This window comes from Otolemur garnettii, unplaced genomic scaffold (assembly GCF_000181295.1).
Source record: "Otolemur garnettii isolate 467f Iridium unplaced genomic scaffold, OtoGar3 scaffold00001, whole genome shotgun sequence".
In the NCBI taxonomy this organism is placed as follows: domain Eukaryota; kingdom Metazoa; phylum Chordata; class Mammalia; order Primates; family Galagidae; genus Otolemur; species Otolemur garnettii.
In genome coordinates, this window is record NW_003852396.1 from 8,499,329 (window position 1) to 8,518,141 (window position 18,813).

An 18,813-nucleotide genomic window follows, 5' to 3' on the forward strand; every position below is an offset into this window, starting at 1 on the left:
AAAAAATGTGTACAGATTTAAGTCGCCATCCAACAAAAACCGGCCTGAGCACCAAGGGGTCAGGATGAAGAGATGCTGAGGCAGAAGCCCAGAACTAAGTAACTTGGGCAAGAACAACTCAGGCTAAAATATCCAAAGCAAAGTGTTCAGACGCCATACTGTGTCTTCAGGCAATCTATGGCCAATGGGTACATGCGTCTTTCTGCCTCCAAGGCCCCAAACCTCTGACTTGACATTCTCATAAACAGTGCTAGTCTCCTGGGCCTCAAACCCAGCCCCAGTCTAACTTGACCACCAGCTGTATATTGTAGGCAGTGACAGCTATCTGTTACCTTGGAATCAAAAAACTAAAAATAAATACCAAAAAAGAAAGGTCAAATGGGCTAATGGATGAACATTGTACATAGTAAGCTCTATGTTTGCTCAATCCACTTGGTAAATCTTCATTTATACAGTTAAATAATCCAGCTAAACCAATATTTATTGGCCAGATCTGACACCCAGCACAAAAAGGTTTGTGGTAACAGGAAAGGGGAGATCTAGCTACTGGGGCTGCCAGTACATTGAGTGTTTCGACATATGATGAAACTGAAAAATGGCTAGGCTAAAAGTGAAGTAAATGTTATAGGCTAAATAATCACATTCACTGGAGGTTGCCAGGCTACATGTTCCCCAGAGTAGCAGGTGGCTCCTATCTTCCAGAGAGTATCTATGCCTACTTCTCTCTTCACAACTGTGTTTTTAGTCCCAAGAGGAACATATATCCAGCTCTGTCTTCTATGCTACACCTAGCAAGTGCTGCCTTTCAAAGAGTGTTATGATTCAGCCTGATGTAGCAAGGGTTGTGCATCCAACATTGGTCTTTTTGAACAGTCATGAGTTGCTGCTGAGTACTTTTAAAGCAAGAAGGAGCACATAAACTCCCTTTCACAGACTCATGTATACACGTTGTCACTTACAAAGCTCAATGCTGCTACCTGTGACCTACAGACATAAAAGAACAATTGTGCTCTTTGAGAGCTTCTCCCCTTCCCCAGAAGGCTGGAATTCCCAAGATTATCTAACACAGGTAGAATAGCATCCTCAGCAAAGCAACCTGGCCCTGAAGTCATGCTATTAGTCACAAGGATAATTTGGAGCAGAGAAAACAGGAATAGAACTTGACATGCCTCGGAGGTCTCTGTTGAAATCATGAAGTCTTCTAATCTCGCCTTCCAGTTTGTTTCTCATTGCTTTGTCCAGTGACTCGCGCTTGGTGGTGGACTTGACCAGACTCTCATAGGCTTCTGAAATTCTCTGGAGTTCTTTTTCAAACTAAAAGGAAGAATTGGCATTAAAGTAGAACTTTTGAAATGCATACAGTGTCTTAGACTGATTCACAGACATTCCAAGTCTAAAGGCCGTATCTTTAATGCAACCTTTCTGCGTCTCAAGTTTCATGTCTACCAAGTCACGTAATCAATTGATTTCACTTCCTCATCTGCCCTCTATAGGCTACATTAGGATCTAGAAAATTATAGGCTCCTAAGTCTGGCTGGACCATTGGATGTCACCTTGCAAAAGTCCCTCTGTGCCAATATTAGAAAGGGACGAATCTAAATGTAACTTAAATCTCTTATATTTTACATGCCATTTATAGCTATTATGATTATTCTCAGTTAACATAAGAAAAACGTGAAAGTACAAAAAAACTAAGGACTACAACTGAAACCCAAATCTCCAGAAGCTAATATGCTTTCCAGACAGCAAGTCCTGTGCTCTTTCTAGAGACCTTCTCTATCCCCAAAAGAACGTAAGATCCACTCAAGGAAAAGCTTCATTATTCAGTGTTTTTGCCCTTCTGCCTTCAAGTTATCTATATAAAGCATTAATAAATGTGTACCTAATTATAAACAAATGTATCACAGAAAACTTCCTTATCTGCAGGAATTGATATATATGGAATTAAAACTATTGTTTTTTTTATTTCATTGAATCAAAAACTGTAACTGGGAGAACCTTTACTCTGCAGCACACTATAGCTGCTGTAACAGGAGTCTAACACACAGTCTGCCTTTGAAGAAGATGTCGCTGATCCCACTGTCCTGTCATGGAACACAAATGTAGGAGGGAGAGTTAAGACCAGGTGAGAGTGCCTACAAAAATGGACACTTGATGAGGCTCCTGGAAGTCAGAATCAGAAGCAGAGTTGAGGGGTTCAGAGCACCAGCACCTCACTAGGAACCATGGGACCAGAATGTTTCAACATTCTCCACAGGAGGGTGATGTCACTAGGAGCCAGGCACACTCCTTTGTGAATCCCAATTGCCCAGTCAGAAAATCCTTGATAAGATTCCTATAAAAGAACATCCTAACAGATACTCATTGTTTTGGATGCCAAGGAAACAGAAAGAGGGGTGGCAATTCCTGGCCTTTAAGAGCTGCGGGTCTAGGCTGGCTTACACCCAGACACATACACATCTACACTGCAAGGGATAAGGGATATGATGGTGAAATGCAATGACAGTCTAGAGATAAAGTAATTAATTTTGCAGGGGTGAGAAGAGTTTCTTTAAAAAGGAGTATAGAGAAAATACCATTTTAAAGGACTCTTGAAGGATGAAGAAGAGGCAGGCAGAAAAGGGCAAAGGCTTTGGCATTCTAGGCAGAAGACAGAGCATGAGCCAAGACACAAGGCCATGAAGGTGAGTGTGTGCCTTTGATGGGACGTGGGGGTCCAGGCATCAGGGCAAAGCAGAAGCAGCAGGATCTAGAGTGAAAAGGAAGGACTTGACTTTATGGGCAAGGCTTATGTGGGGTCAAAAGTACCGGGAGGGGAGACTCATAAGCAGAAGGGCGGCATGAATTTATCAGAGGTCTTAGAGATAAAACTAAAGGAAGAGGCTGGAAGGTAGGAGGCTAGGAATCCAGCCTAGAAGCTAATGTAAAGAGCTCAACAACAGACGACAAGGTATGAACTTCAACTAAAAGGACAAATCCCAAAGACACTGAAGAGTAGAATCAACTGGTCTTGATGACTGGTTCTGAACAGTAAGGGAAAGAAAGCCACCGCTACACTGACACTCACAGCTTGCAGATGGGTGATGAGATTTAACCAAGATAAATGCTTATAAGAGAAACAAGTTTGGCCAAGAAAGAGAATGAGTCTGATATTGGAGATACCAAGTGTCAGGAGCCTGCAGCACATACTGGCAAAGACTTCTAGTTAGCAGGTAGAGATGCAGGTCTGAGAGTCAGGAAAGAAGCCACAGCATCATCAGCACACAGAACACAAGCCACAAAGTGGAGACCACTTGAGGACATCAACAGAAGACTGGAGGGCTGGGGACGGAGGCATTCATTCATCCCAAGGGGTGGTAGGGCACAAGAACCAAGGAAAAAACTGAACCCAGTGGAGCCACAGGGGCCACGGAGAGCCTATGGAAGAGAAACACACTGTGGTCAGCACCCCAGAGGTCACACTGGAGCCAGGGGTTAGGGTTAGGGTTGGAGGAGACAGTGGGGGGTGGGGGCCAGAGAATGTTGGGTTTTCTGCTTCGCAGCAGCCATCCAGGTCATCCCGAGAACACCAGGGCTCCTTTGGTACCATGTTATTTTCCCAGGGGCCTCCTTATACTGGAGTTCATTCTTCCACAGTCCCCTCATTTCAACAAGGCCTTTCTGTTTCTTCCAAAGGTAACAGCACAGAAGACAGTATGTCCTAAATACTATTCAGTTTCCCCACAAATTACATTTCTTTGTTTTAATTTTATTTTCAAAGGTGACACCTCCAAAACCCACCACCATTTCTGTGGTAATTTTATCTTCAAAAGGTAGCCTGTGTTCCCAGACAGGTAGGCATGTCACAGAAACAGTCCCTCTCAAGATCACTGGGCATCCTCTAGTCACTATGGAAGCTGAAGGTACCACAGACCCTTGAGGTGTCCATCACGACAGTGGCGCTCATCCATTAAGCCCAGGACCACGAGGGAACCTTCCTTCACTAGGCCACCCACAGGAACCTTCCCCAGATCTGATTTTGTACTGTTTTTAACGGTTTTATTTACCTCACTGGAATTATGATATGCACATTCCTTCTGCATCTGATTTGACTGTTAATTTCTTGAAGGCAAAAATAGCTCTTAACACCCTAGAACTGTGCCCTATTAATTAATCTTTAAATGTGTAACTCTTAAGACGGACGTGGACACTGACAAACTATACCTGATCCTGTGTTCTTTCCTTTCACGAAAGGAACTTCCCTCTACACATTGTAAAAGGCAACTTCAGAATCCCTGTCACCGCACAGTTCACTATCTCAAAGGCTAGAACAATCCAGAATTGGCCCATGGCTATGTGCCCAGAAGGTAGGCCAGGGTTTTTGTTCAGAGCAAGGTATTTCCTGTGAGACTGACAGCTGTAATGGTAAAGAAAGATTAATGTGGTCTGTCCAAATCTCATGTTGAAATCTGATACCGAGGGGGGTGGTGTCAGGGGTGGGCCTAGTGGGAAGTCACAGGGGCAACCCCTTTGTGAATGGCTGAGTGAGTTCTAGCTCTTGTGAGAGTGTAACAGATTAGTTCAGAAGGAATGGATCAGCTGCCGTGAGAGTGGGATATTATAAAGCAGGACACACCCCCTGGGTTTGCTTCCTCACGGGTATCCACGTCCCCCTTGACCCTCTGCCACGTTTAGACACGATGGGCACACGCTGGCCTCATGCTCTGGGACAGCCCAGCCTGAAGAAACAAGACCTAAATCAACCACTTTTCTATAGGAATTACTCAGTCTCAGACATGTTGTTAAAGCAACACAAAATGGACAGTGTTATGGAGGTCGAAGCTAGGACTAAATGTAGGGAGTGAAAGAGATGCAGATTTTGATTCAACATAAGAAAAAAACTTCCTGAACACATTTTCCAGGGGTATAGTACATCCGGTAGTGAGCTTCTCTTCTCTGAAGCATTCAAGTAAAAAAGAAACAACTTCCTTTCAGAGACATAAAGCAAGGATTCCTAAGGGATGGAAAGTTGGATTAGGCTTATACAAAAATTTTAAGTCTAAAGCTCTTTCATTTCTGACTGCACACCCCTTCAAGAATGAGAACCACACCTTCTTCTTCACATCCTCTATGCCCAGAACACTTTACACACTCTCTGACATTTGTTTGAAGAGAAGGTTGGATAGGCTGGCTTTGACAGAAATATCTTTAGCGCCACTTCAGACTGTGAGTGTGGTGCAGAAAGGGAATACCGGGTTTGCTTGACAACTCCCATTCTCCCTTCCAGGGCAAAGGTCAGGGAGCTTTCCCTGCAATCTCTCCCTGTGACCACAGAGGTGCAATCAGTGTCCTGGAAACAGACCTACGCAAGCAGAACAAAAAAGCCCCCTATGCTTCCACGGGCAATGTTGCCAGACAGCCACCGAGCAGAGAAAGCCCTGAGGAAATCTCAGCTGCTCCAAGTTCCAGATATGGCTTTTTTTTCTTGAACACCTTCAAATGCATAGCTCAGGACCAAAGAAAGGCCTGCTGTCTAAGCCACAGACTGCTCTGTGAAAGCCATGGTTGTTTCACTTGCAAAAGAGGGTCTTCACTAAAGCAAGCCTGGGGTAACCACCAAGGCTTGGCCTTTTCCCTCAAAATGTCCCTCTATTCCCTGATGGATTCTGAGGCCAACCCACCCAACAGCCCACAGTCTGGTCCTAGTGGAAGTTCCATCCACTAATTAAGTTTCAGGGAAACTGGGAGGTAAAAGGAGCAAAATGAGTAACCAAAAGGAAAGACTAAAAAACAACAGCGCTTTCTGGGGGTCCCTGACCATCATTCCAACTTTAACAGTGATACTAGACTATAATTCAGATCTAGGCTGGGACTTGGCAGTCTCTAAATTTAATTGTTCTTTTCTGCTGTGTTCCTGGCACAGTATGTATAGGCTAAGCTCTGCAATTAAAAATTCATCTATTTTTGGTTCTGCCCTTACAGTGAATCTCTGCAAGGCCAAAGTGCTCTCAGTGCTCTGAGGATGCCAGATGGGATGATACTGTGGGCACAGTGTGGTCACATCCAACATTGTAGGTCCACCCAAAGCACGGATCAAATCCATGCCAGGGAACTGGCAACTACCATCTCTGATAAGCAAGGTTGTCACCTCATCTAACCGCTCTCTGCCCAGATCTAAGGTTCAGTAGCTGCTGAGAATACTGAGCAGACAGGTCAGTGGTTAGGGAAGATCTGGGACCAGGAAGATCCCGGGAATGCAAAGCAGAAAATATCACAGCACAAAGTTCATACAATTTTCTGTCTCTTGGTCCTAGTTGCTGAGAACAGCTATAAAACTAACGGTGATTATGGCAAGTATCCATCAAAGGTTGAGATTTTAAATTGACCAATCTAGTTTGACATATATCACAGATCAGTGAAATGTCAATTCAGTCCTCATGTAATGTCATGGATAGTTCTTTGAAACTTCAAGTGAAACAACATACAACTGGTCTTCTTTCAATGTCATTTTTTATAACATTGGTAAAAAAAAAAATTGTTTTGTTATGAGAATAACAATAGGTTTCCAAGAACCTGTGGACAATGTTAAGTAAGGATCTACTATATTTACAGAACCATTTTTGGGATTCAAGGGAGTGAAAAAGTTTTGGTTTCTAATAGGAAAACAGCTTATGATTTGTTTCCTTTTCCAGAAACCATGATAATCTTTTTCGCCACAAATTTTAAGAATCAACTTCTGTACATGGAGACCACGTCACTGGGAGATTAAGTCATCTGGTTTTTCAAAATGAAAATCTGCATCAAAATGAAGAAAGAGATGTATATTATAGGCCAATAAATATATATATTAATAAAGAAGTCAATGAAGAGTAACAAGAAGACCTCCCAGTTTTTGCACTGTCCACGTAACTCTCTACCAGTGCCCACGGGAAAACACCTGGCACCACGCTCAGGTGGGTCTGCATAGCCCCGGGACACGTCTGCCCTAGAGCTTCATTGGAAAGAAAGAAACGCTTGTTTCCCAGGAAGTGCTGAGTTGACTCTTCCCAATTTTCAGACTGTACCAAGGAAGCAGCAGCCCCTGGGAGGCATCAGAAGCAAGCCTGGGCCTGTGCAGCACAGCACAGGCCTAGAGCCTGGAGACACCACGCCCACTTCCCAACTTACAAGGGTGTGAGCAGGGGTGGGAGTAGGGATGCAATCTTCAGGCAGGCCGTATATGTTTCTAGCTCTCATTTTTCTCTCCAATAAAGGCAGCCAAGAAGTGCCTAAGCTGAGTCTGGTCCTGACCCCAGGGGGCTCCAGACCCTTTCAGTGGCAGATGCTCAAACATGCTGGGGGCAGATGTCTGTGAACATTCGCACCCTCAGATCCACTGCTCTCTGCTTTCTACTATCAGCTCTCAGAAGTGAGAGGGACCAACTATTTTGAAACCTCAACTAGCAAAAAGACCATCCTCACCTATGAAATCAATACTAAATAGCAAACTCTAAGTGGGCCTGCCAGGCGTGTTACTTGCCACTATGGAGCCAATGCTCTTATAGCCAGGTAGGGTTCTTATTCCTACCTTTTCCCTTTACAAAAACCATTTATTCCAAGAACAAAGATAGGCACTTCAATGCTTATAAGATCCCTACAACCACACATGGCGCCCTATGGCTCTCCTGCCCCCTCCCCTCTTCCAACCTACCTGCAGTACATCAGATGCTGACTCATGGGTCATCACGAGACCACTGACTGGCAACAGTTTACTCTTGCTGAGTGTTCTCCTATTCACTTTGGCTCTTAGCATAAATCTCTAAGAATGCAGCCTGCATACATTCCAGCATTCCCATGATCACCACACAGGCTGGAATTACACCTCCCGACAAGTCACAAGTGTGTATAGAGCACATAATCACTTGTCCTCTTGACCCTCCAGTAAGGCAACACTGCCTTCTGCACAGACAAGTGAATGAAACAAACACAGCAACACACCTGTTTGAGAGTCTCAGATTTACAGGAAAAATCGATAGCTGTCAATTAATTCCTCTGTGCTAACTCTCAGTGTTCCCTCTTCCCCAGGGGAAATCCTACTTGGCCTCGGCATCGTCTCTGATCACAGCCTACCCCACGGCACCTACTCAGCTCTTCATACCCCACTGCAGGTGCCGGCTGGTGCAACGCTCTCCCCTTTCAGAATGTAGGCTCCTCCAAGGCAGGCACTAGGTCGTGTTTGTTTTTGTCTCCTTAAAGCCTTCCACAGCGCCAACAGTCAAATGTTGTCGAGTGAGCATGCAAATCAACCCCAGTGCCCAGGAAAAATTCTGCTCCTTCCAGGGAACTGTCTCCCACCCACTCCCCACCACACACACACCATGAGATCACGCACCTTGTGGAGCTTGTCAGCATTGTCGTAGTAACCCTGAAGCTCCTGGTGAAGCACCCGGTTCTCCTCTGTTAGTATCTCCACCATTTGCTGGGCTCTCTCCACAATCGCAAAGGCATCTGGCCCAAGCTGCTGGCTGGGGGAGGCGGCCGGTGGGGGCTGCGGGGCTGCCAGTGTCATCGGCAGTGGGAGCGGCAAGGAGACAGAGTGCAATGGCCCACTGATGGAGGAGGTCTGGGAGGACACGGGGCTGTGTGGCTGCACCGTCGCCGGGAATGGAAGCTGGCATGGGCGGCTGCAAGGCGACAGAAGACAAGCAATCAGACCTCAGGGAAGTGCTGGGGACAGGAAGGAAGCCCCAACAAGACTGGCACCACCAATGGTTCCCACGGCCAGCAGGCGTTCCCAGGCGCAGTGTTCACTGTACCCCCTGATTCAGCACCACTCCGGCTACTGGGGCTATAGTGAACAAGACAGATTGGGACCCTGCTCTGAGGAAACCTTCCAGGGGAGAGAAACAGGTGAGCCCTCAACAATGAACAGACAAAGCCAAGTTTCAAAAAGTAAGGAGTACTCTCTAAAGAATAAAGCAGAGTGATGGAAGGGGAATGACGGAGTGGCTACTTCCTGCCCAGAGGTCAGGGGAGTCTCCGGGAAACCGAGGTTTAAGCTGGTGTCTGAAAGGCAGACGAGAAGGAGCCAGTGGTTTGGACAGAGGTTGGGAGTGTAATCCAGGGAAGAGAGGCAACTGGCACACAGGGCCCACAATGGGAATCAGCACTGGCCTGGGCGAGCTGGTATAAAGCACAGCCAGCACACAGCAGCTGTGAGGAGACTAGCGGGAGGGGATGCGTGGGGCCTGGACAGGAGGGTCCAGGTGTGGCTTAGCGGGGAGCAGACCAGAGCTCACAGGGCAGCAGAAGAGAAACACCTGGGGATTTGGGATTTGTTCTGCATATATCATGGATGGGGAGGCAGGAGACAAGGAAAATAACAAATTACTCCTAGATTTGGGGTTCTGCACAAATGGAGACGGGCACCACTTTACTCTTTGATGAAATAGAAAGTCTTAGGGGAAGAACTGACTTGTGTTTTGTTCTGCTGGGGTCAGGGAGCTCTGAAGATCACAGGTCTCATTTTATCCATGTTAAAAAGAAGACACAGAAATGTTCCTTGATGGCTCAAATTCCTGTTTTAGCTCTTTTCTCTGAAACCGTGATTTTCCATCCCCAGGCCTCACTCCAAAGATTCCCTCCTCACTGTCCTGTTAACCTGTGTCCTAAGAATCACTGTATTTTCTGTCAACCTAAGTCAAGGGCTCCTAACAATAATGTTTATGGTTATAAAGAGCAAACACAGCCTTGGTGCTAGTTTTCTAACCACAGATGTTTCTCTTCTGCAGGGGCTTGGGAAACTAGTTGTCCTGATGGCCTCTTCAACCGTTAGGTCTCAGTCTAGGACCCGGAAGTTAGATGCTAAGAATTAGCACCAACCCCGAATCCTCGACATTCTGTATCAATGGGCTGAGCCCTCTGGAGAGCCAGCTACTTCTAATTAGTAACAGTTGTATGTGTCACCTCCCTAACTTGTGGCTACTCATAGCCACATCTCTCAGAGTTAGCCCCGTTTTTCTGGGTAGGTTGCCAAGTCTTATTTTTTTTTTTTTTTTGAGACAGAGCCTCAAGCTGTCCCCCTGGGTAGAGTGCCGTGGCATTACAGCTCACAGCAACCTCCAACTCCTGGGCTCAAGCGAGTCTCCTGCCTCCGCCTCCCAAGTAGCTGGGACCACAGGCGCCCGCCACAGCGCCCGGCTATTTTTTGGTTGCAGCCGTCATTGTTGTTTGGCGGGTCCGGGCTGGGGATTCGAACCCGCCACCTTAGGTGTACGTGGCTGGCGCCTTAGCCGGTTGAGCTATAGGCGCCGAGCCAAGTCTTATATTTTTAAGCATATCTGCTAAAATGTCTTTGGAGCCTGCCGGCCTCTTTATCTCTCATTTTGTAAGCATTTCTTACGGTCAGAATTCCTCTGAATGCCAATTCCTAGAAGCTAAATGTCAAATTCTACAAAAAAAAAAAATTGACAAGGGTCACCTCAGCCCTTCCTACACGGATACACAGGCCTTCATGAAGATGACCTCAGACTAAGCCCAGCAGTTCCTAACAGACTGAGTAATCTCACTCAGACTAAGCCCAGGACTAATATCAAAGCACTCCTGGGCTCAGGAGATACTTCCCACCAGGACTTCCTTATGCCTTTAATCCAGGAGGCCCTTCCCTTTTATATTAAAATAGCTGGGATCTAAGTTCCCCAGGCAATGTGAAAAACCATGGAGCTCAACGCAATTCTTTATTCTGAGTTTCACCTTCTAATCACCCTTGATTTCAGAAAGGAGCCCTGTCAGTGGGGAGACAGAACCATCCTTCCTTCTTTTCTCCACACACCTTCTGCATAACTCCCTAGCCATTTCGTCACACACAGAACGTTTCTGCATTTTGATGAATCTGTGCCCCTTGCCCACTGAGGAGTGTGTGAACATACGTGTCCACCTGTGTGTACAGGCACTCCAACTCCACCACAAGAGTGAAATTCAGTGTCCAGCTTTCACCCCAGATGACGGGAAACCCTGTCAGGTACGGATCCCAAACATCACAGACCTGTACTGAATCAGTGCTTCCTACCGGCTGGCTAAGTCCTACAACACATGGTTCATGGAAGGTTACCTTGGCAAGAGCCAAAACAACACAAATCACACCGTGCCTTCCAAAGGCAGACGCCCATCCCACCTCCTGAGTATTCCCTACCCGCTTCACCCAATGTGAGGGAGAAAGGCAGCCTGTTTCCTGGAGGTAGAGGTGGGCACAGATGAGCCCGCAGCTTCCTCCCACCAGGGCAGTTTCACGCTGGGGCTTCCTCCTTCTAACGTTTCTTTAATTCTGCAATTTGTCTTTTCTGTTATATTACAAGAAAAATAGGCACAAATCAGGTGATAGGGCTTTTCTTTTTTTTTTTGCAGTTTTTGGCCGGGGCCGGGTTTGAACCTGCCACCTCCAGTATATGGGGCCAGCGCCCTACTCCTTGAGCCACAGGCGCCGCCCTGGCAGGGCTTTTCTGATGCCAGCCTAAGTCATCAGTGATAGTGGCTAGTTACCTGAGTGAGAATGCAGGCAAGTACATTTGCCCTTAAGGACAAAAAAGAAAGGGCTTCTCAAAGTGGGAAGTCTTCCCTCGCACAGAGCACTGGCTTCACGGACAACTCCATCACACGTTCGTACTAATAAACATCATGTTACAATGGATGATGTGCAAGAAGCACAGCAGACTTCTCCTCAGCCCCACCACTCGGTCCTCTAGGCTGGGAGGCTCAGAGATCTATACAAACAGATCGCTTAGTTTGAACAAGGGGAAAGAGTTCTGGGAGAGAGCAGGCAATTTCATTTAAAATCACACCAGTGCTATGCAACAGCCTAGCCCCAGCTTGCAAAGATAATGTACGGATGGACCTCCATTAGGATAAATACTTCCTAGTAATGGGGACACTAAGGAAAGGGAAGAAGAGTGGATGGGAGATGAGATTTATTGAGAAACTTCTGAATAAATTCCTTGCTACAATTGTCTCAATTGTCTGTAAGCCTATTCCTCTACCAGGTCATGAAATCATACAGCAGGAAAGCATTTTGGGTCTCACGATGCCACTTACACAGTTGTTAAAAGATCTGAGGATTTTGTATAAAGTATAAAGTACTTACAGAGCAAGCACTGGGCAAATACTAGCTGTTATCATCATTAATATGATTACCATCATCAGATCCTACAGTTCCTAACACAGAGCCGAGTACTGTGCATTCATAGGAAGTCTGGTAAGTTTTTTCTGAGATGGCTAACATCTCCTGAGCACTTCTCACATTGCAGCCAGTATGGCATGTGCTGCTGTGTGCATCATCTCATTCTGACCTTTAAAAAACAGGTGTCATTGTCAGTCCATAGACAAGGAAAACAAGGCACAAAATAGTAACTTACAAAAAAAAATATAGGCCTACAGCAGTGATTTTCAACTGGTGTGCTACAGCACCTTGGTGTGCTGTGAGAGGATCTCAGGTGTGCTGAAACAATTTTTAAAGATCATTAATTAAATTATTTTTGAAAATAAACAAATTATTTTCGAAAGAAGTTCAAAGCACAGTAGGTATATTCTCTTTTTTACTTTTTATTGATCAACATAATTGAAGTGTGCTATGGAAGTTTAACTATAGGTTCGAGTGTGCTGTGAGATTTTAGAAAGGTTAAAAAACACAGATAAATAAAGACAAAAGGAACATAGAAGGAATTCAAGCCTGGACATTCTAATTCCAGAGTCCCTAGAGCTCAGTACTTCCCCACTCTGGAGAGAGCAGGGAGGGGAGGCAGCGGCTCTGGTCCTGTACTCCTGGGCTTCTATTGGCTCAGTATGAGCCACCATCATAGCCATGATCCACAGGGGAACACAAAAGCACCAGCACTTTCTGTATGTTCGCGCAGCCTCAGGGTAAGCAGGAGGGCCACTGCCTCTGAGTTATTTTTCTTGGACTATAACTTACGTCGACATTAACTTTTTGTAGGATAATGTCTATAGGGAACACTCAACGAACATTTTCCCAAGGGACTAATGCTCTCTGCCAGGCACTTTCATTACCTTGCTTAATCTCACAAAAAACAGAGGCAGGCACTATTATCCCAATTTTCATGAAACAAGGCAGGTTCCCAAGGTCAAATAACAGGTCCTATTCCTTTGAGAAAGGAACCACATGAGCCCTGAAAAACACAGGAAGTGACCTTTTTCCACCTGCCACCAAACTGACCAGTAATTTAAATACCTCTGTGCAGAGCTGAAAGACCCTCTTCTCCACAATACCCAGGAATTAGAGGATTTACAGAGCCACACTGAAGAGACAAAATAGCCCCGTAGGCTGGCCCTCCACTGGCAGTGATGGGGACACCGTGTGCACAGCCCAGCTCCTAGTATCGGAGCCTCTTACAACTCTACCTGAGTCACCCTCCTGAGAACCTACCACCACTGGCTTTATTGTCATGTTACTTGTTCTTCTGTATTTGTATTTGAAGATAATATTACTTAATATTTCATACATGTGTCTTTTCTCCCTAATGCAAGTTTTCTAAAGATAGAAAATTATGATTTACACTAAGCTGGCACTCAATCAATTTTTACCCATCGATGTAGTACCTAAGCTCAAGAGTAAATTAGACTGTATTTGCTTGGTGGATTGTCAAAGAATGTATCAACTTTCAACATTGCATTAAGGAAGTGATCTCCGATGTTCAGATTTGTTTCGCAAACACAGACAGACTCTCAAATCGTGAAGTTGACCATATAGCTCCATGCCACTGCCCTGCTTGTTATATTGTTTGGGGTCACATGGTGCAGCTCCAACTTGAGTTACCATTATCTATATTGGGGAAACAAGGTCATTGGTGATATGTAACCAACAGTCCATGTGCTCCTTGGTACACAGCAAACCTTCATAAATAAATTTACTTAAATTAATGTTTTTACATTATGCCAGTAAATAAACGTGCCTTTAGCACTTTAGGCAGTGCCTGTAGCTCAGTGAGTAGGGTACCGGCCACATGCACCAAGGCTGGCGGGTTCAAACTCAGGCCAGGCCAGATAAAACAACAATGACAACTGCAATAAGAAAATAGCTGGGTGTTGTGGTGGGCACCTGTAGTTTCAGCTACTTGGGAGGCTGAGGCAAGAGAATCGCTTAAGCCCGACAGTTTGAGGTTGCTGTGAGCTGTGATGCCATGGCACTCTACCTCGGGTGACAGCTTGAGACTGTGTCTCAAATAAATAAATGAATAAATAGTACTTTACACCCACTGTGTCATTTAATGCTCACAAGCTTGGACATTCACTGTTCTCATTCCATATATAGTATTATCCTATTTTACAAATAAGCAAGTTAGGACTCAGAGGACACACATAACCAATGACAGATCTCACAGTCTATAAAAGTAAAGCAAAAAATTTTACAAAATATTCTCTACCTGTAAGCCACCTCTTTGTAAAATTTTGTAATGAATATTTTGTTAATAAAAATATAGTTAGCAACAATTTCCCACTTTCCCCAGGTATGGCAACTTTGAGGGTGACTTTTGGGATATCCTGTAGTTTTTATATTGATTACCTACTGAAAAGGTAATATTTTGGATATAATGGCCTAACTAAAATATGTTTTTAAAATGTATTAAAATGGGTTAACTGAAATGTGCTTTAAAATTGATTTCATCTGTTTAATTTTTTAAAATGTGACAACTAGAAAATTTTAGATTAAGACATGTGGCTCATACTATATTTCTATCAGACAGCGCTGCTCCAGACCACAGCACACAAGACTCAAACCCCCTCAAAGGTTCTTCTCCCAAACCCATGAAACTTCCCATCTGGGCCCCTTTGGTCTCTCATCTGGACCCCTTTGGTCATAAAGGTAAGCACAAATCTCGTAAGGGTTCAAATTAAGACTCAACTTTTGAGTAAATTAAGATCAAAATCACTGCTATGCAAGGTAGATGTAGATCAGTGTTTTTTAATCAGTGATGACATGAGAGGATCTTAGGTATACTGTGACAATTTTTAAAGATCATTAATTAAACTATTTCCAAAACAAGGTCAAAGCACAGTAAGTATATTCCTTTTTTTACTCTTTCTTAATTTTTGATCAACATAATTTAAGTGTGCTGTGGAAGTTTAACTATAGTTTCAAGTGTACAGGGAAATAAAGGTTGAAAAACACTGACATAGATAGTCCTCCTGTTTAAAAAAGTCACTCAATTAATGCACTACCACTGGGATTGTGTTAGGGTTCCTGAGAAAGTAGCCTGAACTTGACCTTGGCTTCTTGAAATTCCCATACTGCAGAGCTGTTTTTCAAGTTATAAAGGTCTTTTACTTGGCTCAACCAGCCATAATTCAGCCTAAAAACTATAGAAACTCCTGAGTTCCAATGCTGGCATTTAAAACACATGTTTAGCTAGTAGCATTTAAATCCAGTTCTGTGGCCTCGTTTTTGTTAAGTGCAATGCATAGTTTTTAATCTAACAGTGCTGGGTTTGGCTTACCTTTTGGTTGTACAAAGCAACTCATTTTACAACTGTACAAACTGCAAATCATAATTTCCCATTTGGGGAACATACACTTACTCCTCAAGTTCTCCTCCCTCACCCAGCTGTTTCCAAGTCAATGTGAGATGGGACCACCAGTGCTCCCTTCCTGTAGTACAGCGCATTCCAAACACAGAGCCCACCGGGACTAAGCCTGCTATTTAGCCCGTATCTTCAAACTTGTTCACACTTTAAACTGCAGTCTAGCTGCACTGCAGGCTGACGTGGCTGCCTTCAGGGAAGGTGTTAGCTTTCATTTGCCAAATGTGTTCTTGGGCAATCAATCCCTCCTCCCTGCAGGTCAGATAGCACATTCCCAGACAATGTCAGGATCTTTGACTCCATCCTAAATAAAACAAAATCAATCAGGAGCTCTTCTGAAAGAAAATGCATAGGGTATTGTTTGTGGAAAAAGGTAATTTGGGAAATAGGTCATACCACAGTTTCTCTCAATTAACACAGGACTTCCTGCCCTGATCAGAGGAAGGTGGTCCCGATGTGTTTTTGCCTGTGACAAAAAATGAGAAGCCTGCTCTTGGAAAGAAATCCCCATCACCTTATAAGAAAGATGTTTTTATCAGCCTAAGACTGAAGGGCTGGGCCAAACACTACCACCTACTACCATCTTTCTATAGATATAAAAATATATCTATACCCCCCAAATCAATATTTTTTGATAAAAATATATCTATACCCCCAAAATGAAATTAATATATTCATAGAAGAACAGAATATTAACAAATAGTTGCCACTCTTCTCTCTGCTTTTAAGAAACTAGTAAATCAAACCCCTGTGCTGAACAGTCAAGACCGAGCAGAGACAAAAGGCCAAAAAGGGAATGCCCAGGCTGGGACTCAGACGCTGGTCCTTCCTAGTCTTCTGTTCCCAAGCTGATACTGCCTGAAACATGCTAATTGGACTTAAATTTGTATTTATTGTCTTCTGTAACTACAACATCCTGCTAAAAATGTCTAAAAACACACACACACACCCTCCCCGCTCCCCAGGCCTCACTTCCAAATGAAAGCAAGCCAAAAGACAGACTAAAGCTCATGCCCCAGAGCTGTCAGGAAGGTTAAGTTTTGCTTCTACAGTCTTCCAGAGTAACCAGAGAAAAAGGCGCAGCCAGAGGGCTTTCCTCCTGGAGTCTGGAATATATCATCACAATCCTGGTCCTCCTGAGAAAAACATGGGGGAGCAGAATACAGGCTGGACATCACAGGTGATGCATGTGTCTAGAAATTCACCAGGTAAGTGACACCAAGTAAAACTTAAATCTGTGCCTTCACTACAGTGCACAGGGACAGCAGCCAAGTGTCTGCACTCATGGGAGGGGCAGTATGCAACCAAGAGGTCCAGGTTTGTACCCTGACCAGGTCTTGCACTTCTGAGCTGCTGGTGGTGACCAAGTTACTTTATTTAACCTCTCTGTAAGCCTGGGTTTTCGTCATATGTAAAAATAGGGATATTTGTATTACCTCCCACTTAGAATGACTATAAATATTAAGGAAGAGAATCCACACAAAGTGCCTGGCCCCCAGCAAGCACTTGGTGAAGGTTCAGACCCCCTGCCACTAACCCCATGCCCACTGTTCTCCTGGCACCTGTGAAGGGTAGAACAGAGTTCTGAGAAATGGAAAATCAGAGCAAGTGTTGGAGAAACCAGGTTAGTTTACACTTAATCCATCAATCATGCAAACAAAAGACATGAGAGCCATTTTTAAGATCAAATAAATCTAACTAGTATAACATTCGGCCCCCTCTCCCCCTGTGGCGGCGCCTGTGGCTCAGTGAGTAGGGGGCCAGCCCTATACACCAAGGGTGGTGGATTCAAACCTGGCCCTGGTCAAACTGCAACAAAAAAATAGCCAGGTGTTGTGGTGGGTGCCTGTAGTCCCAGCTGCTCAGGAGGCTGAGGCAAGAGAATCGCCTAAGCCCAGGAATTGAAGGTTGCTGTGAGCTGTGTGACTCCATGACACTATAATGAGGGTAATAAAGTGAGACCAAAAAAAAACCCCAAAAACATACCCCCCCCCAAAAAAACTAGGCTAGCTAGTAACTGCAAACTAAAATAGGAAGTTAATACTATCTCCTATTAAATTAGCAAAGATTTTGTAAAAGTGCAGCAAAACAGGCACCATAATATTTTTACACTGCTAACTGGCATTAGAAGCCATTCAACGCTCACTATAATTTACCTAATAGTTCTGTCTAAATATTGAGTCCTAAAGTAAGCCAAAATATGGAAAATTTGATATGCGTGATAGTGTTTATTGCTATATCATTTATAGAGAAACCAGTATAATTTGTATACTTTCGAAATATTATACAGCAATAAAAATGTTGGTTATGAAAACAATGAAGGTGGCTCAGTGCCTGTAGCTCCGTGTTTAGGGCTCCGGCCACATACCCTGAGGCAGGCAGGTTTGAACCCAGCTTAGGCATGCTAAACAATGACAACTGCAACAAAAAAACAGCCAGGTATTGTGGCGGGCACCTGTAGTCCCAGCTACTTGGGAGGCTGAGGCAGGAGAATCGCTTAAGCCCAAGGGTTTGAGGTTGCTGTGAGCTGTGAAGCCACAGCACTCTACAGAGAGTGACCTAGTAAAACTCTGTCTCAAAAAATAAATAAATAAAAAGGAAAGAAACTAACAAAGGAGAAGTGTGGGAAACACTTGTGATTCAATGCTAGCTTTAAAAAAAGCTAATATGCTAAACTGAACATATGATTGCAATGTGAAAAATTAATTTGTACAGGATAAGTGTTAGTGATTACATTAGGAAAGGATATAGTAAGTTTTTTAGCATCTCTAATTTCCCAATTTTTGAAATATGGACAGATTTCTTTGGAAAACAAAAATGCATCTTGACTAATTTACTACAAACTGCTTTGATAAAAATCAGATCATCCACCAACATTGAATATTCATTCATTCATTCCCCTTAGTAGCGCAGACTGCATAAGTCACTACTTCTAGAAGTGCTTTGTTACCTCAAAGTGAAGCTTGCTTTGGGGAGGTAGGGAAATTCTCCATAGTAACAATCTGTTTAATTCCTATCTTGTCCTTATTCCTTTCCATTTCCCCTTTAGAGCTGAGGAAAAAGTAAAATGGAGCAAGAGGAAAATCAGAGCCTTCGTCCCCAGCCAACGCATGTCCCCTGCAGGCCCCTGGACAGCCCTAGGAGCCTGTCCACAACAGGACCAAGATGGTACAAGAAAACCAGGCCTTGGCTCGGCACCTGTGGCTCAAGCGGCTAAGGCGCCAGACACATACACCTAAGGTGGCGGGTTCGAATCCCCAGCCCGGGC

The 18,813-nt window shown here is 44.4% G+C and overlaps 1 protein-coding gene across 1 annotated transcript in view; it reads right to left on the reverse strand.

Annotated features, from left to right (window-relative positions):
- Positions 1–18,813, reverse strand: part of AMOTL1 (angiomotin like 1) — a 102,784-nt gene that overhangs the window by 43,035 nt on the left and 40,936 nt on the right. Inside the window, exons 5-6 of the mRNA XM_003780808.3 lie at positions 8,351–8,642; positions 1,170–1,314 (exon numbers count right to left, since the gene is read on the reverse strand). Coding sequence (XP_003780856.1) covers positions 1,170–1,314; positions 8,351–8,642 — 437 coding nt within the window. The remainder of the gene's footprint in view (positions 1–1,169; positions 1,315–8,350; positions 8,643–18,813) is intronic.